This window comes from Pteropus medius, unplaced genomic scaffold (genome assembly GCF_902729225.1).
Source record: "Pteropus medius unplaced genomic scaffold, Ma_sr-lr_union100, whole genome shotgun sequence".
Taxonomy (NCBI): Eukaryota; Metazoa; Chordata; class Mammalia; order Chiroptera; family Pteropodidae; genus Pteropus; species Pteropus medius.
In genome coordinates this window covers 4,745,297-4,761,916 of record NW_024351735.1, presented here as the reverse complement: position 1 = coordinate 4,761,916, position 16,620 = coordinate 4,745,297, and the positions used below count along the sequence as shown (strand labels likewise).

Below are 16,620 nucleotides of genomic sequence, written 5' to 3'. Positions count from 1 at the left end.
TTTTTAATTTTATCTCAGCCTACACTGGACAAAATATGTTTTCACTATGCATTATTTTAAGCTACCACAGATGTCCTTAAAATCTACAGATTCTCCATATTTAGGCTACATCCAAATTGCTAACTTTAGTTTTAGAATAGATGTTTTTAAGAAAGCATAAGCCTAATTGGTGTCATGAAATGATGTATACATCTATCAGAAACCAATTGTCAAGATATTTATTTGACATTTAGACAGCAAATTTTAATATATCACAGAGCTCTGCTAAACTTCTGAAGGAGTAGTATGTGTGGGAGTTCAGAGAAGAGAAATCAGAGATAATATGCTTAAGTTAGTACTTTGACTTCTTGGTACTAACTTGGTAAGTTAGTACTTACCATTGGCTTCTTATATTGGAAGTTAAATGTGAAACCAATGATATATGTTTGGAATGGGAAGATTACCATTTTTATTGTAATAAAAGCAAAAGCTCAAATGATCTCTCTTTTCATATTTTAAATAACTGAAATTCTTTATACTAGATTGGTGAAGCTACCAAATGAATTAAGACTCTCTCTGTGTCAGCAAATAGTTCATCAAAACACAATAGGGAAGATTTGTACCATAAACTACTGAGTATAGTTAGTGCCAACCGGTACATTCAAAGATTACATAAAGGTTTAGATGAGGTAGAGATTACCCTACAGGGCTGCCTTACAAGGATATCATAGGAGTAGATAAGACAAGGGGAAAACAGGAAGTAAAATAAGGAATGTGAAGCAGAAATGAGTGAAAGATTTGTTTGCAGGCAAAACACTTGCTTAGAAATAAGCCCAGGCAAGTTTGGAAAAAATATGTAAGAGAATGATCATGAAGACATGATGTGTTAGCCAACCTTAATTTACAGAGAGTCAATTTCTTTTTTCCATAGTTCTCATGCTTGATTTAACCATATTGAACACTCCTACATCATATACTTATAAAGGAAAAGATGCCTGTTTACTGGATGTGTTAACTAAAAGATAAAACCAATTGCCTAAGCCCCCAGTTTTCCACCTGTGGTCATCAGAATCTGAAGTGTTACTCCTTTCATTGTCTGTTTCTTCACTGTCTCTCCTCTTCAACACCTACATGTATCTCCACATGGTCAATGTCTCCAAGTCTATAGAGAGACATATGAAGGGCTGGCACACTGAAATAAGGCTGTTCCATTTCACCAATCATCTGTCTAGCATGCAAAATCTACTTCTTATAAATAAATTTGCAAATAATCTTCATTCTCATGCAATCTCTACTGTAGACATATAATTCTAAATACCATCATGTTTTACCAATGGGTTGTGATCTGAAATGTAGCTCCTACATCTTCAGCTGATGTCAGCCATTAAACCACTTTGTCAAATTCCATTTGAGATGTGACAACCTCCATAGAAAGGGGATAGAGTGAATTTCTCAAAGATTTTGTGACCCATGGGTATGTTTTTAAGTATTACTCTGTTCCTTATCTCCTTGGTTTCCCAGAATCTTTTCCTTTTTAAATCTGTTCTTTAGTCGTTCAAGTTTGTGGTTATTTGTTGGCTCCAAACTGTTGTCACAATGTGTGTGTAAGTTTGCTCACTTTCCCCATTCAGGAATATTCCCACACATTAAGGACAACTTTTGTTTTTTGGTGTAGCCAGTTAGACTCAACACTGGAAACAAATCAGTGCCTTGCCACTTTCTGCTATGTGATGAGACCTGTTTTCTGATTTGTGACTCAGACTTTCTCATCTGAGAGGCTCTTGGCAAGGTGTTATTATTGCTCCACAGGTTTCACTTGACTGAATGAGCAGAAGTATTGTTAGCTATTTTACTTCTGTGAAGCAGATTCATATAAGATAATGAAATATGGAAACTAATTAGAAACTAATTAGATATGAAACGATTCAAATCACTAACTTTGCTAAGTGACTAGGCTTCTTCAATAATTCTCCTGAGGACTGAGCAAGGAACAACAGCCTTATTCACAAATATACCCCCTATAATTTATTAGACAGGGATTGCATTTGGGTTTTGACGAATTATAGCTTGAGTCCAGGATCTGATACCATAGATTTCCAGAGCAAATATATTTCATTTTCAAATTTTTACAACTGTGACTTGAGGTCAATGGATCAAAAACTGAATTTATTAGATAATGAATTCTTTGACATTTAATACACACAAAAAAAAATTAGTTTGTTTGCATAAAGCAAAAAGTAAGCTCAATCAAATAGATATATAGTGGTTTTGCTCTCAACAAACTTCATGTGTGTATACTTCATGTGTATATAAATCTCAGTCTGTTTGTAGTTTATGTTTATTTCTTGGAAGTTAATGAAATAGGAAACTATTTCATTAGCTTAATGGATGGGAGTGAGAAAAGAAAAGGAACTAAGAATTTATAGCAAGATAAAATCAGGTTTCATAGGCTGATAGAAATCATAGCAGTGTGCAAACCATCTGTTCTGACATAGGGGTTGACAGTCAAACCAGATTGCTTAGGTTTTCTATTTGTAAGAAGTTTGAAAGTCAGACAAATTAGTATTGATGCAAGATTATTGATTAGTCTTAGAAAGTAAAAAATAATTTCAGTCCTAGCTAAAACTTCTGTGAAAAAATCATGCTGAATTCCTAACTTCTGATAAATTAAACAGTGAATATATCCTTAGGCAATATTTCAACTGGACTAGTAGTCCTCAAATAAGTGTTAAAAAAAAAAACCACTAATATAAAACAACAACAACCAAACCAGTACATAAACCATGAGGGATTTAGATAGACATACAACATAGTATGTGAATAAGAGTACTGCTTCTGGGGCCAAACTCTTGGGGTTTGTTTCATGTGGGCTGTGCCCCCGTCTATCTGTCTTACCTTGCATAAGTTACTTAACCTGTCTACCTCAGTCCCTCATCAATAAAAAGGACTTACTAATGCTGCCTATTTCCTAAAGTTGTTATGAGGATAAAATGAGTTGATATTTTAAAACAATTCTAACACAGCTGGCACATCATAAGCACTAACGGTTGATGAATATGATGGTGATAATGATGGTAACGATGGTTGTGACAATGATGATGATGTATTCTCTGAAGCTGTATCACAACTTAAATGCCCACGACCATGCTTCCTAAAATCTGTTTGACCAGTTAAGTCACCCGACTTATCATAATGCTCCTATTGATGTGCTATTTGACTAGAGTAGATGTTTCAGCTAAGGTAAACACCTGAGTAGATTTCAAAACAAATTAGAATCAAAGACCTAATTTCTCTTTTCTCTTCTAATACCCAGGAGTACAACAAAAAAATGTTTACAAAGAACATGATGATTTCATTCAAATAATATCTGTAAGATTGTGAAGTAGAAGGAAACTTGCTTTGTTTTTTTTTTTTGTGGTTCAAGGAGAGAGATTTGGGCCAATGAATTCCAGTTTATAGGGAAATCATTTTTTGTCTCAGTATAAAGAACTTTACAAAAGTCACAGCTTTCTAAAGAGTACATGTGCTGCCTTGGAATGAAGTGATTTGCCTGTCAGTGAAGGTATCCAGACAAAGCCGGTAATGGAATAACAAAGAATTCTAGTTCTAAAATGCTTACATTCTATAATTCACCTACATTCTAGAATAAACCTTAGTCTTCTTTATTCAAGAACAGCTATGTTAGTATTAGTTTCTATTTGGCTCTTTGGGTTATTGTGAATATCAAGTGTGGAAATATGTTTAAAACTGAATTTACTATACTTCTGTACTGTTCTTGCTTTCAAATGTGCAGATATACTTTTTCAGGCTAATCTTTTGTCTGGTTTGTCTTTTAACAAATTCATTCATTTAGCAAAAAGATACTGGGTTATGCTATGTGCCATTCACCGTGCTAATATTTAGGGGTACAAGGTAGAACAAGACCTTTTTCCTCAAGTACTGACATAAGAAAGATATGTAAGCAAAAGTGCCATGTACATCAGACTAAACAAGTATGAATCGGAGAATGGTAGCTGTACTTGAGCTGATTTCTAGGATGCTTCAGGTTAATGAAACAAAGGGAGTAGAAAAACTACAATAATTAATACTATGTGATATTGGCATAAATATACACATAAATACTTATAGACACATATAAAATTATGCCCTTACATTTTACCAAAAAATTTCAGATGGATTAGAAGTTAACATTTAAGAGTAAACTAATTTGTAAAAGCTAGAAAAAAATATAGATACGATTTCACTTAGTATGTGGCAAGAAGTATATAAGCAATATAAGAAACCACAAAGGAAAAGATTTATAGATTTGACATAATATAAATTAAACTTTACTCATTAAACTATTATTAAAAAAAAACATTAAAGTGTGTGCAAAAACTGAGAAAAATATTTACCACTTACATGACAAGTTCTTAATTTTAATAAATGCAGAATTAAATCAAAGACAAAAGATACATATTCTTCAAGAAAAATTGGCAAGATATAAAAACACATTTTATTAAAGAATATAAAATGATGAATATCTCATAAAGATATATTTATCTACACTACTAAACTAAGAAAATTTATTAAAATTATACCATTATTTTTTAACTATTAATTTATCAGAAAAATTAAATGATAATACCTGGTATTAGGAAACAAAGAGAATAGGCCCTCTTACTAATTATGCATCTTTATTTAAGTTCAAACTTTCTGGACACAATTTTTACAATATATATCTTAAATTTTTCTAGGAATTTATCCCATGAAGACAACATACACTGTGCCGAAAGAATTACTGTGCTATTTATAATAGTAATACATTAGCTTCCTATAGATGCTGAAACAAATTATAACAAATTTAGTAGATAAAAAAACACAAATTTCTCACTTTTTTACAATTCTGGAGGTCAAAAGTCTGAAATGGGTCTTACTGGGCTTATTGAAATGGGCTGAAATCAAGGTATTGGCAGGATTGTGTTCCATCTGGAGGCCCTAGGAAGAATCCATATTTTTACTCGTTCCAGCTTCCAGAGGCCACCTGCATTCCCTGGCTCCTGGCCCCTTCCATCTTCAAAGCCAGCAGTGGAACATCAGATCTCTCTCTGAATCTGACCCTGACTTTCCTGCATCTCTCTTTCGCTTATCAAGACTCTTGTGATTAAACTGGGCCTACCCAGATAACACAGGACCATTTCCAAATCTAAAATTCATTAATTTAATAATATTTTCTAAATCTCATTTACCAAGGTAATGTAGTCACTGATTTTGGAGATTAGAGGTGAACATCTTTGGGAATTTCATTATTCTTCTTGGCACTGACCAAAAGTAAGAATTAGTAAAACATATTATAATACCTTCAAATGATAGGATGTACCATAGACTTTAAAAAAAAAAAATCTTGATAAAATTATATAATAGCTTAAAATATTCATAACATTATGACTAAAAATAAAGTTTGCAAAGCAGTATATAATCATAACTTTTGGAATTTATTCATATAAAAAACTGGGAGGATAAACAGTGAGTAGTCTTTGTTTTTCTGTTTTTTCTTTTATTTCTTGTACGACAAACATTTTATTTCTTCTACAACAAACATTTTAATCAGTAAAACAGTTGTTTACAGAAACATTGTTAAATTTGGAAGTTTGCATTTAGAAGAATTTCATTAAGGTGTGTGGTAATACGGATTATTACTTTGGAAAAAATATAGAGAAGTAAAAGTAAAACTCCTTATGAGTCTCTGCTATTTGATCCTATGGACACATAATCAATAACTTCATGATCGGAGTATTATTAATGCATTTCGTTGACATATCAACAAAAAACTCATTTTTATAGATAAGAAGAGTTTAATTTTCCTCCTATCATATTTGAAGTTATATGTTCTGTTAAATTTATATATTGCATGTTGATAAAAGAGTACTTTGGTGATAGAGGGATTCAAGCCAGTAAGACAGTGTCAGGTATATTATAATTTAAATATTTCGATGATTTAAAATTTTGAAATGCATTTTGGAATGTAATTTCAGCAAATGTCCACCCTCAGATGGTTTGAAGAAAAATGTTATGTTAGGAATATTTGAATGTCAAGAAATTAACATTAACCCTTAATAAAGTATCTGGTTTGTGGCAGGCTGAATAATGACCCCACAGATATCCAGAACCTAATCCATGACAGAATTGGCATGTTTGGGTAACTGAGAACAAAGAAGAGTTGGGAGCAGCTTGCTACAGCAGCATGGCTCAGTACAATCAGGAGAAAGTGCACCACTTGAGGCTCTTTCTTGGGAGGGATAGAGAGATTTAGAGTTTTGTCCAGTCTTACAGTGAACCAGCTACCAGAAGGACTCGTATCTGTCTTGTCTAACTCAGGATGTGATGGGAGCTGGCAAACTCTGGATGCTAAATGGCCAGTGAGAACAAAAGGGATTGGGGCAGCTCGTTTTTGTAGAATCAGAATTTATAGTGTTGCAGTCACCAGAGAGAACAAGATTTGAACTTCTGAAATAGAAACCTGCAAGCCTCTCTAACTGAGAAATTGCACACACAGCCTCTTCAAAGTCAAACCCACCCGAAATTGGGAGAGATAGCTATTTTTTTCAAATACATGGACGCCCAACACTAAGAAGAAACAGGGAAATACAACCCCCAAAAAGCAACAAGATAAATCTTTAGAAATCAATCTTAAAGAAATTGAGCTACATGAATTACATGACAGAATTCAAAATAACCATCATGAAGATGCCTTTTGAACTCAAGAAAACAATGGACAAAATGAGAATATCAACAAAGAGATAGAAAATATAAGAAAGAATCAAGCTGAAATTTGAGGGTTGAATAAATGAACTGAAAAATTCACTAGAGGGGTTCAAAAGCAAGTTGACAAGGCAAAATAAAGAATGAACAATCTCAGAGATAGGTCATTTGAAATTATCCAGCCAGAAAAACAAACAAACAAACAAAAAACAGAAGAAGAAAAAAAGAAAAAGAGTGAAGAAAGCCAAAGGGACTTATATGACACCATCAAGTGGACCAATATATATATTATGGGATTCCAGAAGAAGAGGGGAAAAGGAGCAGAAAGCTCATTTAAAGAAATAATGACAGAAGACTACCCAAATCTACATAAGGAAATAGACATCAAGATTCAAGAACTTTAGTGGACTCTAATTAGGATAAATTTAAAGAAATCCACATTGAACATATTATAATCAAATTGTCAAATGTGAAACACAGAAATTTGAAAGTAGCAAGAGAAAATCAAATTTTCACTTAGAAAGGCAACTGTGAAACTATCAAAGGATTTCTTTGCAGAAACCTCGTAGGCCAGAAGGGAGTGAAATCAACTCGAAATGGATTAAAGAACTAAACTTAAGACCTGAAACTATAAAAGAAAACAGAGCGGGGAAACTTTATAATATTGTTATTGGTGATGATTTGGATATGGCACCAAACGTACAAGTAGTGAGCAGAAAAATAGACAAGTGAAACTACATCAAACTTAAAAGCTTCTGTGTAGCAAAGAAAACAATTAACAGAATGAAAAGGCAACCTACAGAATGGAAGAGAGTTTATGCAAGTCATATATCTTATAAGGAATTAATATCCAAATATGTAAGGAACTCCTATAATTCAATAGCAAAAAAACCCCAAGGAACAAAAAACAAAACTGAATAGACATTGATTCAAAGAAGACATACAAAACCAACAGGTATATAAAAAGCTGCTCAACATCACTAATCATCAAGGAAATATAAATCAAAACCACTATGAGATCACTTCACAACAGTTAGAATGGTCATTATATGAAAAACAGACCCCCCCTCCCCAAAAAAGGCAAGTATTGGCTAAGATATGGAGAAATTAGAACCCTCGTGTTCTGTTGCTGAGAATGTAATATGTCGCAACTGGTATGAAAGACAGTATGGAACTTGCTCAGAATATTAAACATAGGATTGTCAAATGATCCAGCAATCCCATTTCTAGAGAAAAATCTAATTTTTCTCTACCAGTTTATCTTCTAATTGACTTTATTTGTCTATACAAATGCTATTGATTTTTGCGGGCAATTTTATATCATACTACATTGCTTAATTCTCTTATTATTTAAATTATTTTTATCACTCATTCTCTAAGATTTTCCAAGTACACCATCATATCATCTGCAGATAGAGGTAATTTTAGTACTTCTTTTCCAGTTCTTATAATCTGATTATTGTCCCTAAGTTAATTAAATTGGCAAATACACTCAGAATAATGTTACATAGAATCAGAAATTATCATTGATTTCTTTATTCCTGACTTTAGTAGAAATGCCTCATTGAATATATTTTGAGTTTAAGGTTCTGCCAGATTTTAAAAAATATGAAAACATCCATCCATTTCTATTTCTCAAGAATTTATTAGGAAATATAGCAGTTTCACTAGTACGATTTATAAACTGAAATAAAAATAATCAATAAAAGATTGTGTACATGTGTGTATGTGTTGGAATTTATTTTAGGTTTTGTAGAAATGGGCTTTGGTCCCTTCTTTGAACCTAGAAAGGTGCTTTTCTTTTCACCTCCTCTATATTCCAATGTTTCGAGTGGTTGCTTATGCTCCCCTGGATTCTTCTTACGATAAAACAGGGGGGAGGTGGGTTGGAAGTGCCTCCAGAAAGAACTATATAGGCATTTTTACATTGCTCATGTATCTCTAAAAATTTCTGATATTTTTGTGCTTAGGTAAACTTTTTACAAGCAGCAATTGTTGCAAGAGCAGAAAACAACCTTGTGTATTGTGATAAGTTAAAAAAGAAATGCTTTCTTCCAAATATACTCACTTCCTAATCTCTGAAACTTGGAAATATTACCTTATATGGAAAAGAGTGAATTTTAAGTTATATGATAAAATTAAGTTAGAGATCTTGAGAGGAGAAGCTTATCTTGGAATATTCAGGTAGGCCTTAAATGTATCTTGTGAGAAATAGGCTCAGGGGCTTTTGCAAGAGAGAAACTCAGAAGCCAGTACAGAAATCAGATATATTGACTAGATGCTCAAAATTAGCAGCACTACTGAGGGGCAGATGGATAGAATATCACTGTATAGTATTCTAGCCAAGAATGAGTAATCTGAACCTAATTACGAGGAAACATCAGAAAACCCAAAATGAAGAACATTCTATTTGGTAACGAGGTTGTGGGATTTTCTTCCTGAACAAACATTAATGTCATACAAATGAAGAAAGGAAGTGTTCCAGACTAAGAGATACTGAAAAGACATGGCAAATAAATGCAATACTTACCCCTAGAATGGATCCCATAGTAAAAGGGGAGAAATGCTATAAATATAAAGTTCATCATTGGGTCAGTCCAACTGATAAAACTGAAATACGAATAATAGATTTGACACAAGTATCATATAAATGTTATATTTCCTGAAATAGATAACTGTACTGTGGAGAATTTCTACATGTTCAGTATAATTATTGAGAGAGTGAGAGAAAGGAGAGAGAAGGAGGGAGGGAGAGAGAGAAACACAAGAAAACAAAGCAAATGAGGTAAAATGTTACAAAATAAAGAATGCACAGTTTTTCTTTGTACTATTCATTTTCTGCAACTTTTTTATACATTTGAAATTATTTCCAAATAGAAATTATAAAATACATTTTTACATGTCATTCTAATGTAGAAATTTTATGAAAAAGCCTATTAAACCAAACTCTTCAAAGTATTTATGATGTCAAATTAGATCTGTAGGTTGAAATCCTCAGATTCTTTGACATGCATGATGGGCTTATGCAGTTCACATTCTCTGTCTCATTGCCCTTGACAAATAGAATTGTGCAATATTTAGATTTTTTTGGACAGTGGGAATCAGTTACTAAACAATTGCGCTGATACATTGACCATTAAGTTAGCAAGCTCTTCTTACTCTTTTTATATACAATGAATTCATTTATGCTATTACATGTATCCTTCACAAAATATTGTCATAGTGTCCAGTTTCTAAATCTCCAACAGCATGAGCAACTTTCTATTCCCTCATTATCCCACTTGTATAAAGTCAACAGGGTCTCTCCATCATTTGCTGCCAACCTACCTACTCAACTCATTCTAAATAAGAGGAGAGTAAAAATCAAGCTTGATGATGTGAAATAAAGAGCAATTTTTCAACACTAATTGAAAAACTAAAATTTTATAAACAAACAAATAGCAATTTTCTTACAAGTGGATATCGAGAATGCAAAAACAGAATAATAGCTAATATGTATAGTATACCTGTCCACATAGCATGACTAAATGACTAGTTTTGTTTCCAGAGGCAGCAAAAACGATTAAGATTTTTATCCTTTTAAAGGGCTTTGCGGGTCCCATGCAATATTTAGGATAACAGAAAAATCCATCTGCAATTTATAGACAATCTCTCTCTCTCTCTCTCTCTCTCTCTCTCTCTCTCTCTTATACATGGGCACTCAATTTTGAGAAAAGATAGAACCTACCTATTTCTGTATGGAATTATGCTATAATTTGGTTCAGTCCCAATACACATAATATTCATTAGTGATTCTGCCTAAAAATCTTACTTGTCAAAATTATAATTTATTTTTAAAATTATCATTTCTATTATTGATGTTATCATCAGCAGAAAATATTAGTGTTTTGTAGTAAATGTGAAATAAAATACAATTGACTTTTTATAATAGCAAAAATGAGGTGGTAATTTTATTGAAAATAAAAACATAATTAACCATAAAGTTTTCTTACTCTTTTAATGTTTTTAAAACTCAATGATATATACATAAATCTTTATATTTTATCATAATTAGAGAAATCATATGATGATTATTCTACTTATCAAGTGAATTTAAGCAAACTCCTTTTGAAATGTGATTCATCGCTTATCCAAGACTACCTTGGTATGAATCAGGGAAGGGATGAGGAGAAGAGAGAGGAAAGAAACTTACAAACATGAAAAGCCCTTGTCAACCGATACTGGAAGTGACAGAACAAAATATGTAAACATTAGGCATAGAGAACAAAAATGTTTTAAAATTCAACCTCCATTATGAGCATAAATATTCTATAGCTTTCATTCCAAAGGAAACAGGAACTCTTGAGAATTTATTGCTGCAGATCAGCCATGAAGTTATTGAAATAAATCACTTTGTCTTCTCTTCCCCAGGATCGACATCTTTAAGTATGTGATCTATGGCATCGCAGCTGCCTTCTTTGTGTATGGCATTTTGCTGATGGTGGAAGGTTTCTTCACCACTGGTGCCATCAAAGATCTCTATGGAGATTTCAAAATCACCACCTGTGGCAGATGCGTGAGCGCCTGGGTATGTTATTTGTCTATGTTCAGTGTTTATGTGGATTTATTTCAATAGCACACAGGTGTTTGTATTCATCTGCCAAGAATTAATGTATTTTTTTAACACAGTAACATTCATTCCTATGATTACTATCTTAAATCATAATATCATTTTCTAAATTAAGATGATTCCATGTGAAAATTCAGTTTCAAATTCTCAAATTACAGGTAACACAACTAGTTTTATTTTAGAGGCAGCAAAATTGTTGATTGATTTATGAGTTTTTCCAAAGGGCTTTGGGGTTCCAATACAATAGAATATCAGAAAACCCCATTTGCAATTTAAAGACAATACATACATGTGTCTCTTCTCCTTAAATATGTGTCTCTGTATGTTACCTTAAATTTGGGGGAACTATGTCATCAAATTTCTGTTTAATAGTGACATAAGAATTATACTGTTATACTTTTTTAGGTTTTAAATCCTTATTGATATGATATTTAATGGTAAATCAAACTTGTCATACTCTAGAGCAGTGGTCCCCAACCTTTTTGGCACCAGGGACCTGAGCTCCTATGAGAATCTAAGCCTGATGATCTGAAGTGGAACAGAGGCAGTGATGCTAGCACTGAGGAGTGGCTGCAAATACAGATGAAGCTCATCTGCCGCTCACCTCCTGCTGTGCGGCCCGGTTCCTAACAGGCCACAGACTGGTACCCCTGTGTCTAGGGCTAATGCAGTGAAGACAATGCACGTATATCTATTAAAGCACAAAAGTGGTGAAAGTTAAGAGTGATATGGTTGAATGTACTCTTGCATTTTTATGCAGAATAATTTTTCTATAATGGAACATTAGAGCATTCGTCTTGACTAACATGTCTGTTATTTTTCCAGTGTTATATAAGAACATATATTTAATTGCAACATATTTCATATTAGTAAGGTGTTTCTAATAAGAAATGATATAATTTATTTCAGTCTTACAGAAAAGTTAAAAATTACCTGTTAACTATCAAACTTTTTTTTTTTTACCAGCTTGTAACAAGTTATATTATGCTGCTCAGTGTCAGTAGTGATAATAATCTGATAAAACAATTTGCCTTTGTTGTGGGTATTTGTAGTTGTCTCTAGAATAATTTCTTGTTAAGACTCATTTCTTTTTTTGGGACGATGCTTATTGTAATACCTGTTTTTAGGATGGGTAATATCAAATTACAGGTCTGGAAGGAGTTAAGCTAAAGGTTTTGGATTTATTGAAAAATAAAATATGACTATTCGGTGGGCTAATTATCAGTGATAACTAATCAATTTCTCTAAAAAGGTGAGTTCAGACTTTAGATTCATTTATATTCTGCCAAGAGTATAGTGAATTCAATTAATGATAGGCTTTTTCTTATCATTGGGACAATATCATTACAATACCTCTTGCATCTCTAAATCTCAGTCCAGCTCAGAGTTCATGATTCTAAAGCGCTAGTGAAATGGTAGAGAAAAAGAGTCTCTAAGCACATTTTTACCATTGGGGAATAACCTTTGTTGGAAAGTGTTGATTGTTGTTTTGTTAAGAATTGTATAATTTTTTCACAGGATTGTATGCAGAAGTAAAACATTACAGAAGAGAGAGCACATCTATGTACAATTAATAACTATCTGTTTGCCATTCAAACATCTCAAAGATATCTCAAATAAGAATTTTTAAAGCAAAAACACAGGCCACATATTTTTCTATAATAGTAACAATTGTGTCACCAGTCCCACCCAACAGACCAGAAGGGTGGCAGCAGCTGCGTGGGCTCCTCCAGAGGTGCTCCCACCCACTCCTTTAGCCACCCCCACCCCCACCCAGAAATGAGCAGAACCAAGGCAGAAGCAGAAGCTGCATTCTTGTGCATTCTGCAGAGGAGCAATGCAGTGGTAAAGCCTCCAAGTCATACCCTGGCTGTCCCAACACTGCCTGCATGAAGGAGACCAGCTCCACTGCCCAAGAAGTAAACACTATAGAACCTTGCACCCTCTTGCTTGTCATGCAGCACTTGTGGCTCCACGGAATCACACAGGAGAAAAAAGGAAGTTTTATCAATCACTCTCTCCTTCTACTTATCTTACTTTCTTTCCTATTTCCATTCTGCTTTTCTTTTTCTTCCAAATCTGTGGGTAGAGTTTGTCTTACAGTATACTTCATGTTTTATGAGTTCACCGGTTAGCCTGTTTTATAGTCTGTCATAGCTTTAAAAATGTCCTTTTGAGGCTGTGCTCCTTCAGTTTAATGTCTATCTAACGAGACGTTTTCATCACAGGAGCTCTAAGCTCTGAGCTTTTTCTGCCTTCAGTGAAATCTAAAGCTGTTTCTTTTTGTTGTTAAAGTGGAAATATGATTGATTTATAACTCTTTAGATCCATTCCAAATGAAGAAATATTATTTAAAAACATATTATTGTGAAATGATGGGCCTCTGAGTTAAAATTTAATGAACTGTTTTTATATCCTCCGCCCTGAAACAGTTAATGAGAAAGAGACCTCATAGACAGTGACCTGAATAGAACCCGATAGGATATGTTTGCTTACAAAGAGACTTTGCGTATTTCAGTAGATATACTTTGTTCATTTAACTAAAGCTTGGGTTTGCATTCTACCTGAACGTGTTTATTATATCATAACATTCCATTCAATATGTGGCATATTTTTTTAGTAATTTATACATTCAGAGACTTTTGGAGTCAGAATCGGCTGGCTCCTTTTCATCAGTGCTGCTGCTGACTTCTAAGGTGTTATTTTTATCTCAACTAGTGCACATCTGCTAAAGTTGCCACAGAAAGTTTATAGCTCAACAAACTGTGATTTTCTTAGACATCAAGTCTAAATTGATAGGAATTCAGATGAAAAACCAATTACCTTTTACAAGACATTCTCAAGTTAAATACACTGTAATCAAGGAGCAATTATCTATTTTAGCCTTCTTCCAAAGATTATGGAAACGTTTCCTCTTGCAGTTCTCCCTGCTAAATTTCAGCCTCCCTGCTAAATTTCTAACAATGATTAGAATATCCAGGTTGAGATCAAAACAGTAATTACATGTTTTATTATTATTATTTTAAGCCACTAAGAAATAATTCATAGCACCTTTGTTTAATTTAATGCTAACATAGTAGCATGTATAACATATGTGTAGCATAGCTAAGACAAGACATATAACAAGAAGATGCTTACTTTGATAGTCATTTGCATATTCTGATGAAATGATATTAAAATAATGATGTGATAATGAGATGTGCTGGATATTAATTATGAAACTGGCACCTGATCCCTTTCATTTTATGGCAGTTTTTTCTATCTCATAACAGCAAGTTAGTTAGTATAAATCAAACCAGAGAAATTTTACTGAATTTTTTTTTTTTAATTAGAATAAAATGGTCAACATTTTAATACATGGCTGCAATAGGAAAAGTCAGTGAGGCAACTTTATGTATCTAACATCCACAGGACCCATTCTTTCTTCTTTTCTACAAACAGGTCCAGAGCTACTAGAATTTAAAATTCAGTGTTATTCGAGGCAGCAGACAACAAATGCACCATCAATCTGTTACTTCTGTCCATACCTAACCTTTAGGTATACAAAATAATTAATATTTTGCTAAATCAAACAAATTCCTCTCTTTGAGTTTATTTTTAAAGTAAGATTTATTGTGGACCATGTTTATTATTAAGTAATTTCATATATGAATTTCTCTTTTGTTTACATTATAGCCCTAAGAGAGGTAAGCTCATTTCTGGCTCATGATTGAAGAAGTGACTCTGAAGGTTAAGAGATATGCCCAACTTACATAATGAGTGACCCAGTCCTCATACTTCAGATTCAATAATACTTTTATTTCTTCCAGTTTTTATTTGTTTGTTTTCACTGTATTCCCCAAAGAGATATAATGGAGTTGAATTTCAGAAAGTGTTTCATTTAAAAATAGATGTTAATAAAGGCCCCCCAAAAAAAATCAGAAGAATTTTTCAAATTCTCAGAGATTGTTCTAATAAGAGTAGATTATTTAAGATACAGAGAACAGACTGATGGTTGCCAGAGGTGGGGGCAAGTACAGGGTGGGTGCAATGGGTAAAGGAGGTCAAAACGTACAAACTTCTAATTATAAAATATATAAGTCCTGGGGATTTAATGTATGGCATGGTGATTGTAATAATACTGTAATACTGTCAATAATATTGTATTACATATTTGAAAATTACTATGATATAGATCTCTAAAGTTCTCATAACAAAACAAATTTATAACTATGTTTGGTGACATGTTAATTAAACTTACTGTGGTAATAATTTTGTAATATATACAAATACCAGATCAATATGTTGTGTACCTGCAACTAATATAATGTTATATGTTCATTATACCTCAGTTGAAAATAAGAGTAGGTTATTTATTTATTTAATGCTCATGTGACAAAATTTTTACCTGTCATATTACCAGAAATGGTAAGCTAGAAATAAACTTATGGAAATTATGAGACATTTTATTACATATAGAAATTATATTTACCTAGGATTGCACTTGATTAATTTGAATAATTCTTCAATATTAGTAATTATCATGTTCTAAGATAAAATATAAAATAAGAAGATAGAATTATAATTTTAGCTTGTTTAATTTGGATACTTGAGGGAATGTGAACTGCTACTCTGAAATATAACTGGTTTGTACTAAAATTTCAAAAATAAAATCTTTGGTGTGTTTCTTAGAACAAAACTTATACGTTAATAGTAATGAAAATATTTTCTCACAGCAAAGACTTACTCTGTAACATGCAGCTTTATGAATTTTCTGTAAGATTATAGCTCACATAGGAAGCAAATCTGAGTCAGTTCTGTGTTTCTGAAGCCATCCATACCTTTCATTGCCTTGTAAGTAGCAGCAGCAACACAGTTCAAAGTGTCCCAATCCACTTTGAATCTAAATCTATTGAATTATAAGTCCCATTTTACAGCACCTTCAAAAGAAGCTTTTGAAAAGTCCCCTGGGACAGAAAGAAAAAACAAGATAGAGGGGATGTAGCCAAAAGCATGCTGATTACTCTCCCATGGATTTTCGAGCTGCTTTTAACTCTCCAGAGTAATGTGCTTCAAGCTGCCCCGTATCCTGTTATTGTTCTTGAGACTATAAATTAGCCTTGAGATCTACGATTGCAAATAATGAAAATGTTAATAAAGAGGGCTTTTTCCTCCAAGGAGTTCCATTAACAAGATTTCTTCAGTTTTAGGGTAGTTTCCAAACTTCCTAGAGCTTTTCTCCTTGAGTGGGAGACCCCTCTGAATAACTTTCCCAGACTCAAGAACTTCTCATTCTTTTTATTTTCCCAAAA

The 16,620-nt window shown here is 33.0% G+C and overlaps 1 protein-coding gene across 2 annotated transcripts in view; it reads left to right on the top strand.

Annotated features, from left to right (window-relative positions):
- Positions 1 to 16,620, top strand: part of GPM6A (glycoprotein M6A) — a 242,296-nt gene that overhangs the window by 209,786 nt on the left and 15,890 nt on the right. For both annotated transcript variants that reach the window (XM_039846516.1, XM_039846517.1), the window contains one exon: positions 11,131 to 11,287. In XM_039846516.1, the coding sequence (XP_039702450.1) occupies positions 11,131 to 11,287 (157 nt within the window). The remainder of the gene's footprint in view (positions 1 to 11,130; positions 11,288 to 16,620) is intronic.